Source organism: Sceloporus occidentalis, unplaced genomic scaffold (genome assembly GCF_023333645.1).
Source record: "Sceloporus occidentalis isolate IW3139 unplaced genomic scaffold, rSceOcc1.0.p SCAF_2, whole genome shotgun sequence".
In the NCBI taxonomy this organism is placed as follows: Eukaryota; Metazoa; Chordata; class Lepidosauria; order Squamata; family Phrynosomatidae; genus Sceloporus; species Sceloporus occidentalis.
In genome coordinates this window covers 78490944-78506813 of record NW_028316982.1, presented here as the reverse complement: position 1 = coordinate 78506813, position 15870 = coordinate 78490944, and the positions used below count along the sequence as shown (strand labels likewise).

The 15870-nt window shown below is 38.8% G+C and overlaps 1 protein-coding gene across 2 annotated transcripts in view; it reads right to left on the bottom strand.

Annotated features, from left to right (window-relative positions):
• Positions 1-124: 124 nt before the first annotated feature.
• Positions 125-15870, bottom strand: part of LOC149318592 (disintegrin and metalloproteinase domain-containing protein 9-like) — a 40576-nt gene continuing 24830 nt past the window's right edge. The window contains exons 14-22 of one of the 2 annotated variants that reach the window (XM_089510087.1): positions 15128-15323; positions 14895-15000; positions 13247-13421; positions 11621-11701; positions 10406-10511; positions 8484-8616; positions 4330-4408; positions 4029-4081; positions 125-2267 (exon numbers count right to left, since the gene is read on the bottom strand). In XM_089510087.1, the coding sequence (XP_089366213.1) occupies positions 2174-2267; positions 4029-4081; positions 4330-4408; positions 8484-8616; positions 10406-10511; positions 11621-11701; positions 13247-13421; positions 14895-15000; positions 15128-15323 (1023 nt within the window). In that variant the 3' untranslated portion in view covers positions 125-2173. Of the gene's footprint in view, positions 2268-2289; positions 2742-4028; positions 4082-4329; positions 4409-8483; positions 8617-10405; positions 10512-11620; positions 11702-13246; positions 13422-14894; positions 15001-15127; positions 15324-15870 lie in introns of those variants that run through there. The other variant, XM_089510088.1, reaches the window with a different exon arrangement.

Genomic DNA, 15870 nt, shown 5'->3' with positions numbered 1-15870 from the left:
TTCTGTAACATATTTTTCTGCTAGTATTACATAGTGGTTTGTGCAAAACTGCAAATAAAATTGTTATATATTAGAAAATCTGTTTGTAAAACAGTTATATATTAGAAAATCTGTTTGTAAAACAGTACCATTACATTTGATATCTGATAGTGGAGTTTCATATTCTCTAAGTAAGCAGTGCTTACTTTCCTTCATCTAAGAAAAAGAAGCCAAAGGTGGATATTGACTTTCTAAGACTGTAAACATTAAAAATCAATATTGTATATAGATGTTTATAGAATGTGCCTTTTAAACAGCAACTATTCTTTTGTTCGTGTATGTAGTAAGGCAAGTAAAAATTAGATACTAACACTTTCCCAAAACTTTAGAAATCTGTCCCTTGATACCTGTTTCAGGATACTGATATCCCTTTGCTGATAAACGGAAAAGATATCAGAACATGCATTGGGAAAGTGCTAATACAGAACTACCACCTCAGTTCTTTTTTAGTCTCAAGGCTTTTCCTTCATTAGATTTCTTTCACAGTTTGGTTTATATTTACAGCAGCTGAATTCAAATGAATAATTATTCACAGAAAATCTGGCATAAATCCCATTGTTAGCATCAAATTAAAGTAGTCCCAATTGAATGACTTGGAACTTGGTAAGTCATCACTTTATGTAAGTTCCACTGATTCAATAGGTTTACTCTAATTGAGACTAAACATTGGATTTAATCCTTCGTGAGTCAAAGCAGACATGAGTTAATCACATGAAAAGAAATCAGTTTCTAACATCATTGCAGACACTCCCACCTCTTCAGTTTTCATAAGAATCACAAAATGCAGGGAACAAGTTTAATCTTCCTCCATTGGGACTGCAGAATTTGTTAAGTGAAGCCTTAACCTTTTCCTCCCTTTCTGTGATCTTGATAAACCTCTTGTTCTTGTTGTTAGTTGCCTTCAAGTCCATTCTCATGGCTCATGGTGACCCCGTGGATGAGATATGTTCAACAATCCCTATCCTCTACTGCCCTGCCCAGATCCTGCAAGCCCATGCCCACAACCCCCCTGATTGAGTCTATCCATCTGGTTTGTGGTCTTCTTCTCTTTCTTCTACCCTCTACCTTTCCTAGCATTATTGCTTTTAATAGTGATCCGTGGCTTCTCATTATGTGACCAAAGTAGGACAGTCTCAACTTGATAATCTTTGCTTCCAAGGAGAACCCTGGTCTGATCTGTTCGAGAACCCATTTGTTTGTCTTCTTGGCTATCCATGGTATCCTAAGTACTCTTTTCCAGCACCACATTTCAAATGAGTTGATTTTCTTTCTGTCTGTTTCCTTCACTATCCAGCTCCTACATCCTTACGTGGTAATTGGGAATACAATGGCCTGAACGATTCTGACTTTAGTGCTCAGTTGTATAACAGTTGTGTATATGCTGGGTCAGCTATTTTTTTTCACTGGAATCACAGGGATTACACCTCCCTTCCTCTCATGTTGCAGTTCTGAAGAATATACAGTGGTACCCCGGGATACGAATTGATCGCGTTACGAAATTTCCGGGGTACGAAAAAGTTAGATTGGAAAAAACTGTTCCGGGTAACGAAAGATTTTTCGGGTTACGAAATTCATTTCGGCGCGAAATTTAAATGCGAAGCGCGGCTAGCGGCTTTCCAGCGCTAACGGAAAGCCTTTTCGGGTTGCGAAATGTATCGGGTTACGAACGGCGCCGCGGAACGAATTAATTTCGTAACCCGAGGTAGCACTGTACCTAGCCTTCTTCTTCCTTTGCTTGCTATTCAAGTTTCCAAAATGACATGATTTCTAATGATGCCTTTAGGATCACTCCTGTGTTGGAGGAAAGGCCAATGTGAACGTGGGACCATACAGCTAATACAAATATTCACATAGATTTTCTTGCCAATCAACTGATTTTGAAAAAAACAACAACCCAAAACTTGATGTTTTAAAGTTAAGTTACTAAAAACCATAGCAGTCTTTTGCAATTAAAATATAATATAATAATAATAAATGTTTATTTATAAACCGCTTTTCCAATGATCAAAGCGGTGCTTTGAGGTCATTAGATGTGTCTGGGTAAAAATAATACTTTAAAAAATATTTCACTGATTTAGCATTGGCACATTTTCCTAGTACACTTGTGGTGTCAATCTAAATCACTGATAGTTCCTCAGGCAGCATTTGTGAAAACAGGTCTGGGTGGAATTGGGGGTCGTAAAGGAGGTCTTTGTGCGGGTGGCCCAGGCTGACCTCGAACTGGTTGCCTGAAAGAGATGAAAAAGATAAATATTATTATTATTATTATTAACCTTTATTTATAAAGCGCTGTAAATTTACACAGCGCTGTACATAAAATCTTTTTAACTGGACGGTTCCCTGCCCTCAGGCTTACAATCTAAAAAGACACGACAGAAAAGGAGAAGGGAAATGTGGTGGGGAAGGGGCCTCTCTAGTAGGATAATACATAAAATACATACAATACAGGAAATGATTCAATAAAACAGACAACAAAAGAACAACAAAAAGCAAGTGACAATTATGCAATGCCTGGGAACGCTTCTTTGAACAGGATGGTCTTCAGCTCTGTTTTGAAGCTGGTTAACGAAGAGATGGCTCTTGTTTGCGGGGGAAGAAGGTTCCAGGAGTGAGGGGCAGCGAGTGAAAAGGGGCGAATCTGAGAAGGGGCAGAGGAAATCCTGGGCTGTGACAGCAGACCTTGACTACCAGAACGGAGGGCCCTAGTGGGAAGGTGAGAAGAAATAAGGTCTGATAAGTAAGGAGGGGCCAGCCCATGGAGGGCTTTAAACGTGGACAGCAGGAGCTTATACTGAATGCGGAAAGGGAGGGGGAGCCAGTGAAGGGATGCCAACACAGGAGAGATGTGGTCAGAGCGGTGGGCGGATGTGATAATGCGTGCAGCTGAATGCTGGACAGAAATTAAAGGACGGAGGTGAGAAAGAGGAAGCCCAGCCAGGAGGACGTTACAATAATCGAGTCGTGAGACCACTAGGGCATTCATATATCTTATGAATGTCCGGTTGGTTGATGCTAATAGTTGTACTTAACTGATTACTCCCACTGAAGCCCCACTGGGTGATGACAATGCAATATAGAGCTAAAATATGTTTTAAATTGAGGTGATTATACTTTTAATCTGTGAATACAGCTGGAAAAAGCACATTTGGTGATACTTATCACACACTGCCACCTCCAACGTGTAGCTGCTGTCTCCCTGAAGCATGGTTAAGGTATTCCTTTTCATTGACAGGGGAAACTCATCAATGCGCTCTCAACTATGTTAGTCCTCAGGTGCAAAATGTCACTGCCAGGGCAGTTGCAACACTGGCATTCATGCATATCAGTGTCACCTCCTCTCCCCCTGTCTCCCCTCCCCCTTGCTAATCCCAAGCAAGCTAATTCCCCCCTTCCTCCCACAATTCATTTCTTTCTTTTTGAAAAATTTAAATGACATTAGCAGAACTCAGCAATTGTGTGAAAAAGTGAAAATAAAAATAAATGTTAACCCCTCGAAAGGCATGCTGGCTAGGGCATAGAGTAGGGAGGTGGGGTTAAGGGGGAGTGTGGAAGAGCATGCAATGGCAGAAGCAGCCCCAGTTGTGCAATTGACAAGATGTGTGATAATGGCAGCTCTGAAACCAGTATGTTTCCACCATTATTAACTAATGCAACTGTGGTGAGAACAGGGCTCATATGGTAATGTCCTTGAAACATAGTGTTGAGTACTTGCTGTGAAGCAGTGCAAAGGTTCTTCTAAGGTACTCTTATTTGTACCTAGCTGTTGCAGCCCCTAATCAAATTAATGTGAAATTCTTTCTGTACAACTGCTTTTCTTCCACATACGCTAAAGACAGAATGTGTATGGATTCTGACTCACCACCAGCATGCAGCCCCATTCACCAACTATAAATTACTCCTGCAAGAATGTGGCCCTCAACAAAAAAGGGTAAAAAATTGTCCAGATGGTAGCCAGCTACATACATATAAGTATATGGAAAAGTGCAAACCTTGGTGCAGGAAAGTGAGATATCGTAAAGACTCCAGAATTAGATGTTGTAGGCTGAGGGAGAAAAATAAAACACAGTAAAAAGGAACTATATTTTTTGGAGTAGTACTAAAGACACTTTTTTTAACATTCTAGAATTGTTTTAAGACAACTAATGTCCTGCAACAGCAAACCAGCGTTTCTAAGTGGGAGTTAAAGTAGGGAGGGAGAGAATACACAGAGACTATAGAGATCTAACATCCCTTTCACAGTGATAGTTACTCAAAAGGAGATATTTTGATCAAACATGGAAACATTCTTACCCGCCTGTTATTCACTGTATTAGGCTCATTAGGTTGATTTTGAGTTTTATTCTGTCTTGCTTGCGCTGCATTCTTAGCTCTGAAAATATAATTAAAACAAATTAATAAAACTATCTGTGGTATAATTATAATTATAATATTTATTTCTTACCTGCCTCTCCCCAAAGATTGAGGTGGGGAAAAACAACAGACCAGCAAATAGGCATCAGTGAGGAACACAACATCAGTTAAAATATGCATCAGCTTAAATGAACAAACAAGACACATACATATTCAAACAATCTACATGTAAGGTTCATTGTTTAAAATTTAGAATTTTAAAAATCATCTGGAGAGCCTGTCGGAAAAGATTAGTCTTTGAGATTTGTTAAATTACAAATGATTTGTTAGATTAACAAATAACAAATAATAATAAAGCCTCAATTTGATCATGGCATAATTACTTTATACTCTAAAAGTCCAATCAGATCTCAGTATCTCATCAGTAATTTGGATTTCAATTTTGTGCTGGTCTTTTGTTGTTGTTGTTGAAAAAGACAAGTGCTTCCAAGATTGTAGCTAGGATTGAGGTGGGCAAAGAAGAAGACAATCAACTCATTTGAGAGGTGCTGGAGAAGAGTGCTGAGGATACTATGGACAGCCAAAAAGACAAACAAATGGGTCCTGGAAAAAATCAAGCCTGAAATACCCCTAGAAGCCAAGATGATTAAACTGAGGTTGTCGTACATTGGGCACAACATGAGAAGGCATGGCTCATTAGAAAAAACAATAATGTTGGGAAAGCTTGAGGGTAGAAGAAAGAGAGGAAGACTGTACACCAGATGGCTGGACTCAATTAGGGAGGACACAGGCATGAATCTGCAGGATTTGAGCAAAGCAGTGGAGGACAGGGATGGGAGTTTCACCCACAGGGTCGCCATCAATCGAGATTGACTCAAAGGCAGTTAACAACAACAACAAAAGCCTATTTCTAAATATTCAACTGAAGTTTTGAATTATTGCAACACTAGACACTAGGGGATTGAAGGACAATTTCATGGGTAGGTGCAGAATTCTAATTTGGGTAGGTGACTTCCTCTTCCTCCCCATAGCAACATCCCTGAGTGCTTCTCTTTGGTAATGCCCACTGCCCGCTGCATACATCACAAGTTGGCTAACTCTTCTGGGCAACCAATTAGCTGTCATTTCACACTGATGTAGGGATGGAAATATTGCTTGCTTTGTTTTAAGCTACAATAACTGCAACCTTGTTTGCTTTGCTTGTTTGCCTAAATATTTGCTTGTTTGCTTTGCTTGTTTGCACAAATTAGAAGTATCAGATGGGTTGTTTTACATCTTTTTGAAACATCTTTCTGTGTCAGTTCTTCTGTGTTAGCTATGTGGGTGCACAACATCACAAAGTGAAATATTAGTTTTGCACAAGCTTGCAAAAATTATGGAAATCTTGCCAAAAAGCAAAGTGCTTTTTTATGTCTTTCTTATGTTGGATATGAGAACTTTTGCAGAGGCTGTCAATTTCTCAGCAATCCATTTTAAGGTGCCAAGACGACATATCTTGTTGAGAACAAGAAATCTGGGGAACATTCTTCACATCTCTATGTTGCTGGGTGAAAATAGCTCAGCTATTTCCTAAACTACAGAGAACTACATTTCGGTACAGATGTATATAGATGAGAGGCAAAGCACGGAATTACTCGAATAAGCAGCAGTACCTATTCTGGACTGTACACACCTAAGACTGCACCTTATTCAGAAGGCATCAGCAAACATAAAAATAGGTACAGTCGGCCCTTGGTATACGCGGGGGATCCGTTCCGGATCCCCACACGTATACCAAAATCCGCGTATGCTCAAGTCCCATTGTGCCCGCGCTCCGCCATTGGGGACAACTTCCCTTGCCTCCCCTCCCCTCCTCTCCAACTCTTTCCCTCCCTCCCTCCTTACTTACCTTTTCTTCGCTGGCAGAACTGCCTCGTCGCCGCCACCGCCGCCTCGGCCATAGCCAGGGGAAAGGCCAGGTGGGGGTTTTGGAAGCCAAGAAGCCTCCAGCCTGCCACCCGGCCCTTGCGTCCTCTTCCTCTGCCACCGCCGCCTCCACGCAAGGGGAAAGAGTTGGGGAGGAGAGGAGGGGAAGGAAGTTGTCCCCAATGGCGGTGCGCGTGCACACGCGCTGCCATTGGGGACAACTTCCGGATTTGCCATGTGCGTATGCTCAAATCCACGCATGGCAAATCTGCGTATAAGGAGGGCCGACTATATGTGTCAGCCTGGCACATAATGAAGACACAATAGTAATCCAGGAGGGCAAAAACCAAGTTTTAAAATAGACTGGAGAGACTCAGCAATTCAAACAGCACAGATAGTGTCCTATTCAAGGTCTTGCAAAGTTTGACCCTTAGGACAGCTGTGGTGGATAGGCAATATTAGATCATGGAAAAGCTATTGTTCTAAATACACCCCAAATTGGGATTAGGGGATTCTGGAAGATGTAGTCCAAAAAGTAAATTTCTCAAGTTCCAATTAATACTTCTAGAGAGCTTATGGTAGCATGTCATCTCCAATTCTTCCAAGATTGGTTTGCACTGCCTTAAAACTCTGAAAAGTAAAGGAATTGCTTTGCAAGTCAGTTTGCTGGTCTCCAAGCCAATGTTTATGGACCAGTCTGCTAAGGATTTCAAATTTAAGGAAATGAATTTGTTATCTTTCCCTGCTTTCCTCTTGTACGGACACAAGATAATTATCCCCACAATGACTTTCTCCCCAAACAGACCCAGATATCCATCAACAAGGTCCAATCTTACCCATTTCCATTTTTTATGTCTCTTATAAATTTTAATCCAAACTGTAATTCATTATTGGTTGTTTGGTCATAACAACTTACAAAGTTACCACTTACAAAGGCTCTAAGTGTTTGAACCTATCTAATTAATACCTTTATGTGCCATTCCACATAGCTGAATGTAATATTTGGTTCATTTTTAAAAAAATATTATTTATATAAAATAATAAATAAACAAAACTTTAATTTATATCCCACTTTTTGTTACCACAATCAAAGCAGTGTACAATCTTTTAAAAATACAATATATACAATTTCCACCACCCCTTAAAAAGGATTAAACAATTCTATCCATTAAAATTACAGACAATCAAATCTAAAAATATCACATTTATAATACCCACCTTTACTTTATTGTCCATACATTATTTCACAGGGGTATACATAACTCTACTCCTCCCACTTTATCATTGTAATAATGTTGTGAAAGTGGGCTAGACTAGTGACAGTGACAAGGGCATTGTCTCTCAGTAGCCCAGTTGGGACTAGAACTTGGATCTCCTAAATCCCTGTCCCAGGATTCTAACCACTATGTCACATTAGCTCATTATGCCAGAGTGAGGATTGTGTGATTATTCAAGGTCTTGTTGAATTTCAACTCCCAGCAGCCCTCTCCAGCATACCTAAGGCTGAGAAATCCTGGGATTTGCAATTCAACAATATCTGGAAGGCCACAGTTCCCACCCGTTTTGAAGCTTTGAACAAAGATAAACAAGTTGAATACAGGCTAAGTCTCCCTTACCTGAAACACTTGGGACTAAAGGTGTTTTGGATTTTGGACATTTATGGATTTTGGAATACTTGTATTTGTAAATATGTACAAGATACAAGGTATCTTGGAGATGGGACCCAAGTCTAAATGCAGAATTCATTTATGTTTTATATACACATAGCCAGAAGGTAATTTTATATAACATTTTAAATAATTTTGTGCATGAAACAAAGTTTGTGTACACTGAACCATCAGAAAATAAAGGTGCAATATCCATGAAAAAAGTTTTGGTTTCGGAATATTTTGGATTTCAGAATTCCAGATCAGGGGGACTCAACCTGTATATAAGAACAATAACAATTATTATTGTCTCTACAGAAAACAGTTCCATGGCTCCTCAAAAAAAGAAGTTTTGATCTGCCTTGAGAATATAAAGAGATAAAATGGATAGGGAGAGAGAATGTTCCAAAGCAGTGGGATAACTAGTGATGTTTTCATTATTATGTTTTTCCTCTTGCCTAATTCATGCCTATTGTTTAACACAGCTTATCTTAACCTTGTCAAGGTGTGGCCCGTTTGGTTTATTATTTTCTTTATTTATACCTCTTACGTCTTCTACATTCTCTACAGAGCCGTCTTTTAATTGCATCCCTTTTAACAATGGCAACCACAAGTAGAATTAGCAAAGGCAGCACAAGTAGGAAGAAAATGAGTAGGCCATCTCGAAGTGATGTATCTAAGGGAAGGAAGAAAACAAAAGTTACTTGCTTTATTTGTCTTAGGACTCTGGTGCTACAAAAAACAGAGTATATCCTCAGAATCATTTTCTGGTTCCATCACCCTGCCACATTTTGTCTGTTAAGTAAAGTTTTCATGTAAACATTTTCTTCACCCCTAAGTTAATTTTCCATCCAATGATCTACAGCTGCTTTTTCACTTTTTCACTGAATAAAGAGAGGTTCCTTGTTGGAGTAAGAGAAGCAGAAATGATTTGAATTATTGTTACCTTGCAACACAGTCTCAGGCTGAATCCACACTAGCAAAAATAAAAACAAAAAATGTTACCCACCTTGATTCCGGTGCTGTTGGAATACATGACATATGACTGTTTTCACAGTGAAAGAACTTCTTTTATGCTTTAATGCAATAAAACTCACTTTTTACTCTGCAGTTTCCAGGAAAAACTGGATTTTCCTGTTTTTTTTACAATGTGTGTCTTGCCAGATCAGTGTGGCATCAGGGTGGGGTAGATGGGGAGGGTGGGACAGATTGGTGGCTGGCATCCTCCATCCAGCAAGTGTTTCATCATTCTTTTCTCCTTTGCAGTGGATCCATGAGCATGTGTGTGCATGTGTTAATAAATCAAGCCAGCATAAAACAAAAAAGAAGAAACTTTACTCAAGATTTTTTTCAACACAAGCACAACTGAAGTGGGTCCTTCCTATGTAACATTTGGTTTTGAGTTCAAGTTCGGGTCTGGGTTTGCTTTTATAGGGCAGGTGGAGGCCATTCAACAGACCTGAAAACATTAAACTGAGGAAGACAGCAGACTCTCTGTCTGCCCAAAGAACAAATGTGGACCATGTTCTACTACAGGCACAGATTCAAATGGAAAGTTTGGTTCTGTCTCACATCAAACCCCAGGGTTTACATTCCCTGCTTCTGCCATTAGAAAAGGGGGCAGAGGATGGAGGGGAGTAGGAAAAGGAGCACCATCATACCAAGAAGAACCTTGTTCTGTAAACACCTATTTTAAGTCAATTATTAAGGCTTCAGAATGGAAAGAGAAGCAAGGGAAGGAACACTGTGTTTTTCCCCTTTCTCCTTCTTGGGAATCCCTGTGTCAGGAGAAATTTCAAGTTCCCTCATTTACTCACTGTGACAGAAAGCAGGAGAAGGCAATTGAGTGCAAGATGGGTTGTAAGATTGACAGAAAAACAAGAAAGGCTATCGGATGATTGGCTATTGGTTTATGTATGTTGGGAAGGGGGGAAGTGCATGGGAAGTAACACCCTTTTGTACCAATTTGAATTCAGCCAGGGAAAAGATGCAGCTATCAATACAATTTGAGTCTAGATTTTTACAGATCATTGTGGCAGAAACCGAGATGTTTATCACACTATACTCTTATAGTGCTACTATTCCACTTTAACTGCTCTAGCTGCCTCCTGTTGCATTCTGGGATTTGCAGTTTTAAGGAGGGGTATTTAGAATTCTCAGGCAGAGAACTTCTCTGCCTGAGAATTCTAAATACCCCTCCTTAAAACTGCAAATCCCAGAATGCAACAGGAGGCAGCTAGAGTAGTTAAAGTGGAATAGTAGCACTATAAGAGTATAGTGTGATAAACATCCGAGTGAAATCTGGGCAAAATATTGTTGTGCATTGGATTTGAATAATTTTGCTGTGTGGATTCAGCTTTACACATGGTTACTCAAAATTAAGTCTCATTTTGTTCAGCAGATAGAATTCAGAGATATAGTCATGTAATAAAACAAACAAAGAAAAAAACCCAAATGATTCTTACCTATATGAGTTGGTCCACTGTCTATGCTGCCACCATAACCAGATCTGTCACAGAAAGGAGGTGCCCATCCAGGATTACAATGGCAATTGCCTTTATTGTTACATGCCTAGAAGATGTGGAAGTTGGGGAAGAAATAAAGAAATACACAGTTAGAATATGTGAAGACTGTAGAAACGAGGGGATGAATTAGGCCTCATTTTTCCTATTACAGTCATCCCTTCTTATGCATGGATTTTGTATACATGGATTCAAGCATCCACATTTTGAAAATGTTCAAAAAAAGTATAAATTTCAAATATAAAACCTTGGTTTTCCATTTTTTTTATAAGGGACACCATTTTGCTATGTCATTATATTTAATGGGACTTGAGCATACACAGATTTTGTTATCCACAGGGGATCTTGGAATCAAACCCCAGCATACCCCAGTGTATAACATGGGTCCACTGTATTTTTTTGAGAAGTAGATTCTTCTTAGAATAAATGGTACAGAAACCAATATATAAACATTTCAGATGAAGTATGATCTTTGACTGTGATAAACTGTCCCCAAGTTAAAGTTCAGTGTATGCAGGTTAGAATATAAATACAGTATTATACATGCCTGTTACAAGTAAAGTAACAGTATTGTTGATAGCTCACATCTAAGAATAAAGACAGTGGAATATGTTCAGTCTTGGATATACAGCTCATTAGGGACAAGATCCCAGAAAAAAAGAGAGACACATCTGCAAGTACCGAGAGAGAGAGAGAGAGAGAAAGAGAGAGAGAGAGAGAGGCTTTTTCCAAAATAAAAACAGCCATCCAATGAGCACTTGAAGATATGTCTCCCTTTTTTCTGTGGATTCTGTTGGGTGCTTGTCTCTTCGTCATTAGGGAGAAACCCACATATTTTTGGAAATAACATTCAAAATATTGGGTGTTAAATTTACTTTTTAAATATTTCAAACAAAGTACAACGTGTACTTCATTGACACAGAGAGACTGAGAAAGACGGATGCAAGTATATGTAGGCCTGATGTAGAGATAAACTGCTTGTCCTAAAAAGTGGGCTTCCCAAAAAGCAAGTTGCAGGAAATAACTATTCCTACTAGATGCTGCTGACTCCTTTGTAGCAATTATAGACATGCAGATCCCATGAAAATTGTTTCAGGTGAACTGTATGTAATCCTTTCTACTATATCACTGGACAAGTTTCATCATTTTCATACTTACTGCTCGGTCATTACATTTTGTCTTTACATCACAGTTGTAACCAAGAAGACTTGCATTCACACATTTGGAATCAACACAGGCCTGAAAAAAATTGAAATAATAATAAAATTAAAAAGTATACCATATCTTTAAAAATTAAACCACACAATGGAGAGACATTGGGTAAATTGAGATGTAACACTAAACCATACTCGAGACAGAGACTGTGTTAGTCTGGAACATTAGAATATGATTTATTTGCTAACTATTCAGAACTTAAAAAAAAAGACAGAGGGAAAAACTGGTTTAGTCAAAAACTGGGAACAGATACTTTTAATCTCATTCTCTGCAGTGTGCCACAGGAGGAAAGGAAAGGGAAGAGGCAAGCCACAGTCTGTGCCTATAATACAGAACACTAAACCCTTTCATTAGTATAAAAATGGCTACTTCCCCCCCCCCCAAAAAAAAAACACACAACCCTTTATTTTCAGTCAGAAGGCTGAATTCAGTTGCAGGTAATTTCTTGGGGACATTTCAATGGTAAGCAGGACAAAAGGGCGAGATCAAAAATACCAGTGTGTTTTAACTTAGAGCTCTCACTACATATAACAAAGCATTAGAACAATTTCCACCTTTCAAAATAGGGGGGAAATACCCTGTACAAAAACATGGGAAACCATCAAATAATGGGGAAGGGCCCAGCTCAAGAACTGCATTTTGGGAACACAGGAGGTCTGGATTTAGCCCCTGATGCCTGAGATTCCCCAGCATTGCATTAAACCATGTTTTAGGATTATATTCAAACCAGTCTTATACAAATGAATGAAAGTAAAGTGTACAGTTAAAAATCAGGAATTTAAATCATACATGGTTTTCTGTTTGCTCCCATTTTTCATGTACTGTTTCCCTAGCACCGTGCTGCCAAACTACTAAACAGTTCAAAATCATTCATTTTCATATTTTCAAAGTGTGCACTCCATACCATCTTGTTTGCAAGCATGTTCTGTAACTGCTTCACTAGATGGGGAAACTCTGGTCCTCCTGATGTTCTGAATGTCAATTCCTAAACACTGCAATCAGTAAAGAGCTGTGGGTGTTGTAGCTTCAAACACAGCTGGAGTGCATCTCTGCTGTAGAAATAATGCAATTTGACACCACTTTAAGAATTGTAGCTCCATCCTATGAAATCCTGGGATATGTAGTTTTATAAGGTCTTTCTCTCACTCTGCCAAAGAGTACTGATGCCTCACAAAATTACAAATCCCAGGATTCTGTAGGATGGAACCATGGCAGTTAAAGTAGTGTCAAACTGCATTATTTCTACAATGCAGATACACCCCTGGAGGGTGATATTCTCCCCAACTCTGATAGAAGGTCTTCATGGGATAAAAATGTGGCTGTTTTCTTCTTTTTTTCCCTTGGGAGAGTTTTTGTGTGTTCATGAGCTGTATGGCTGATAGAAAGTGAACCTTTGTCATTGCTGAACTCTTAATTGTTAAGAACATGTGGCTTGGGGAGGAGGGGGAATGGGAACACTTAAGGTAAAGTTGGAAACACTGAAATGATGAGGTTGCACAGAAGGAATCCACATCCTATTTTTATCTCTGCCATTGTGTAGATATATTGTATTAGTAAGAATCTTCTTACCTTTCCTTCTGCACATGCAGTGCCTCTGTGAACCAGAGCTGGATCAGGAACATCTGACCCAAGGTCAAAATCTGTAGTCACACAGGAAATGCCACCCTGATTTTGCATGTATATTTGAGAAGGAAGATTCTGTTGACTGACAGATGTGCAGTGTAGTTTGCCACAGAGACTATTGCTGGTGGGAAAATCAAGTGGATGTAACAAAGAATGTGGGAAACACTAGGGGAAATGTAAAAATAGCTTCTATGTATTTATACAAACATACAAACGTTTGTTTGTTCCAGTTTTTAATTATATTGCCATCACTGCCTCCCCTCCTGCCAAATTGCCATGGTAAACATTTGGAAACTATATTTTTTCTTACAAACAAAAGACATCCTACACACACATTTGGTTTCCAAATTGAACTCTTATGTTTGGGGTGCAAACAAGGTGTGTTTAAACAAGGTGTGTGGGAAGCAGGCACCTTGTTTTAAAGGAAAAGCAGTCGTGTTTTTTGGGGGGAGGTCTTTGTTCTTTGCCACCTTACCACTGTAGCAGCAAATTTATTGATAAAAATGGTGAGGACCCTTCAGGTCTGCAAAAATATATGAGGATACGCAATATTGCCCACTTTCATCCTTTGTTGTTGTCTGCCTTCAAGTTATTTCTGTCTTATGGCGATCCTAAGGCAAGCCTATTACAGAATGTTCTTGGCAGGATTGTTCAGAGATGGTTTTTGCCAGTGGCTCCCTCTGAGGCTGAGAGAATAAAATTTGTCTAAGGTCACCCAGTGGGTTTTTATGTCCAGCAGGGATTCAAGTCCAGGTCTTCAGAATCAAAGTCCAATATGCAAAACCATTATACCATGCTGGCTCTTGCTTTCACCCTACATAAAGCAAAGCTTTGTTGAATTTTTTTACTGTTGAAGCATTCCAGTTAAGATGGATCAGCAGATGAAAGAAGTTATCTATCAGCTATCCATTACCACTTCTTCATCTTGTTCAGGTAAAACATTTTGCTCAAAGAAATCTTATTGTTCACATTATGGTTTATTACAAAAGCATTCTCAACATTTAAAAGATAAATCTGTTGACCTTTTAAAAAAACCCAACAGCACAGTAAACATGATAAACTAAATCTAGCTTTCCAAGCAAATAACCTTTCTATAGTTTTGCATTTCTACAGTTTTGCATTCTTATCCTACACAGATTCTTTTCAGAAGTGACACTGACTGCACTTTGATAATAATCAGAAGCTTTATAAATTTTGTGGGTATACTTCATCAGTAAGATCCTGATTTACATTAAGTCAGAATTTGCTCTTTTATTCAAATTGGGAAATTCTGATTCAGTTTTTGTATATTATCCAAGACAATAGTTGTTTTATTATTCTGGTGTGTTGACTAACATTAAATCAGAGTTTGGACATAATCTGGAATTCCAGCTTAATTGAAGCTAAGAATTAATATAGAGGAGGAGAAAAGGAATGGCAAAGGAGGGAGTAACATTTCACTCAACCACAACATTAACTATGGTTTATTAAAGCACAGACTCATGTTCAAATGTGGCTCTTGAGTTTATTGGGGCTTAAATCCCTAATGAAGTTTGCAGAGACTTGAAGTCTTAATGTGATTACAGAATATAAATACAACTTCCAGGTTACTTACGCTTGTGTGCATTTAACAAAATTTCCTCCAGACGTTCCACAGTTGCCAAATCTGTCTCCCTTGCTATTTGCAATTTCAAAACAAACATTTGGTCCTTTTTTTGCTCCTGTTAAAACAATAAATATTTATTTGTAAAAAGAGAATATTTTCCCTCAGTGCCTCAGCACTTTCTGTATAGACATTTCTGCCAACTTCAGTTGTATTACATGTGCCATAAATAACTGAAAACGCACCTTTTCCAAAGAGGGATTCACACTGAGAATCATAATTCTGACAAACTCCACCATAGCAATAATCTTTCATATTGTTACAGGGATAGCCATCCATGAAATACACATCTTCTGGGCAGTCATGATACGTTCCATTGCAATATTCAGGGAGATCACAGGTATTCCTTTTTGGCCTGCACTCACTTCCTGCTACTTTGAACTAGAAAACAGGATGTGCATTATTTTTTGACACATAACCACAAAGTGTTGTAGCATTAAAACATGAGATGTTATGGGAGAAAAAGAAAAAGAAATACCCCTGTGATGACCATCTGTAGAATGGAAGAATAATAAAAGTACAAGTGATCACAAGGGCTATCTAGTTCAACCTCCTGCCATGCATGGATACACAACTAAAGCATTCCTGACAGATGTGCATCCAACTTCTGTTTAAAGACCTCCAAAGATGAAGAGTCCAATGCCATCAGAAACAATATGTCAAATACCTATTACAGTTTTTAAAAAAACACAAAACGGTTCTTCCCAATGTTTAGGTGGAATATCTTTTCTTGTAATTTGAATCCATTGGTTCATGTTCTAGTCCCTGGAATACCAGAAAACAAGCCTGCTCCATTTTTTACATGACATCCCTTTAGATATTTAGGAAGATAGAGGATCAATTCCAATTGCCCAATTATTAGCTATAGTGAGGAAGAAATTCCAGGAGGCACTGATGGTACGATGATATAACAATATAAGAGGACTCT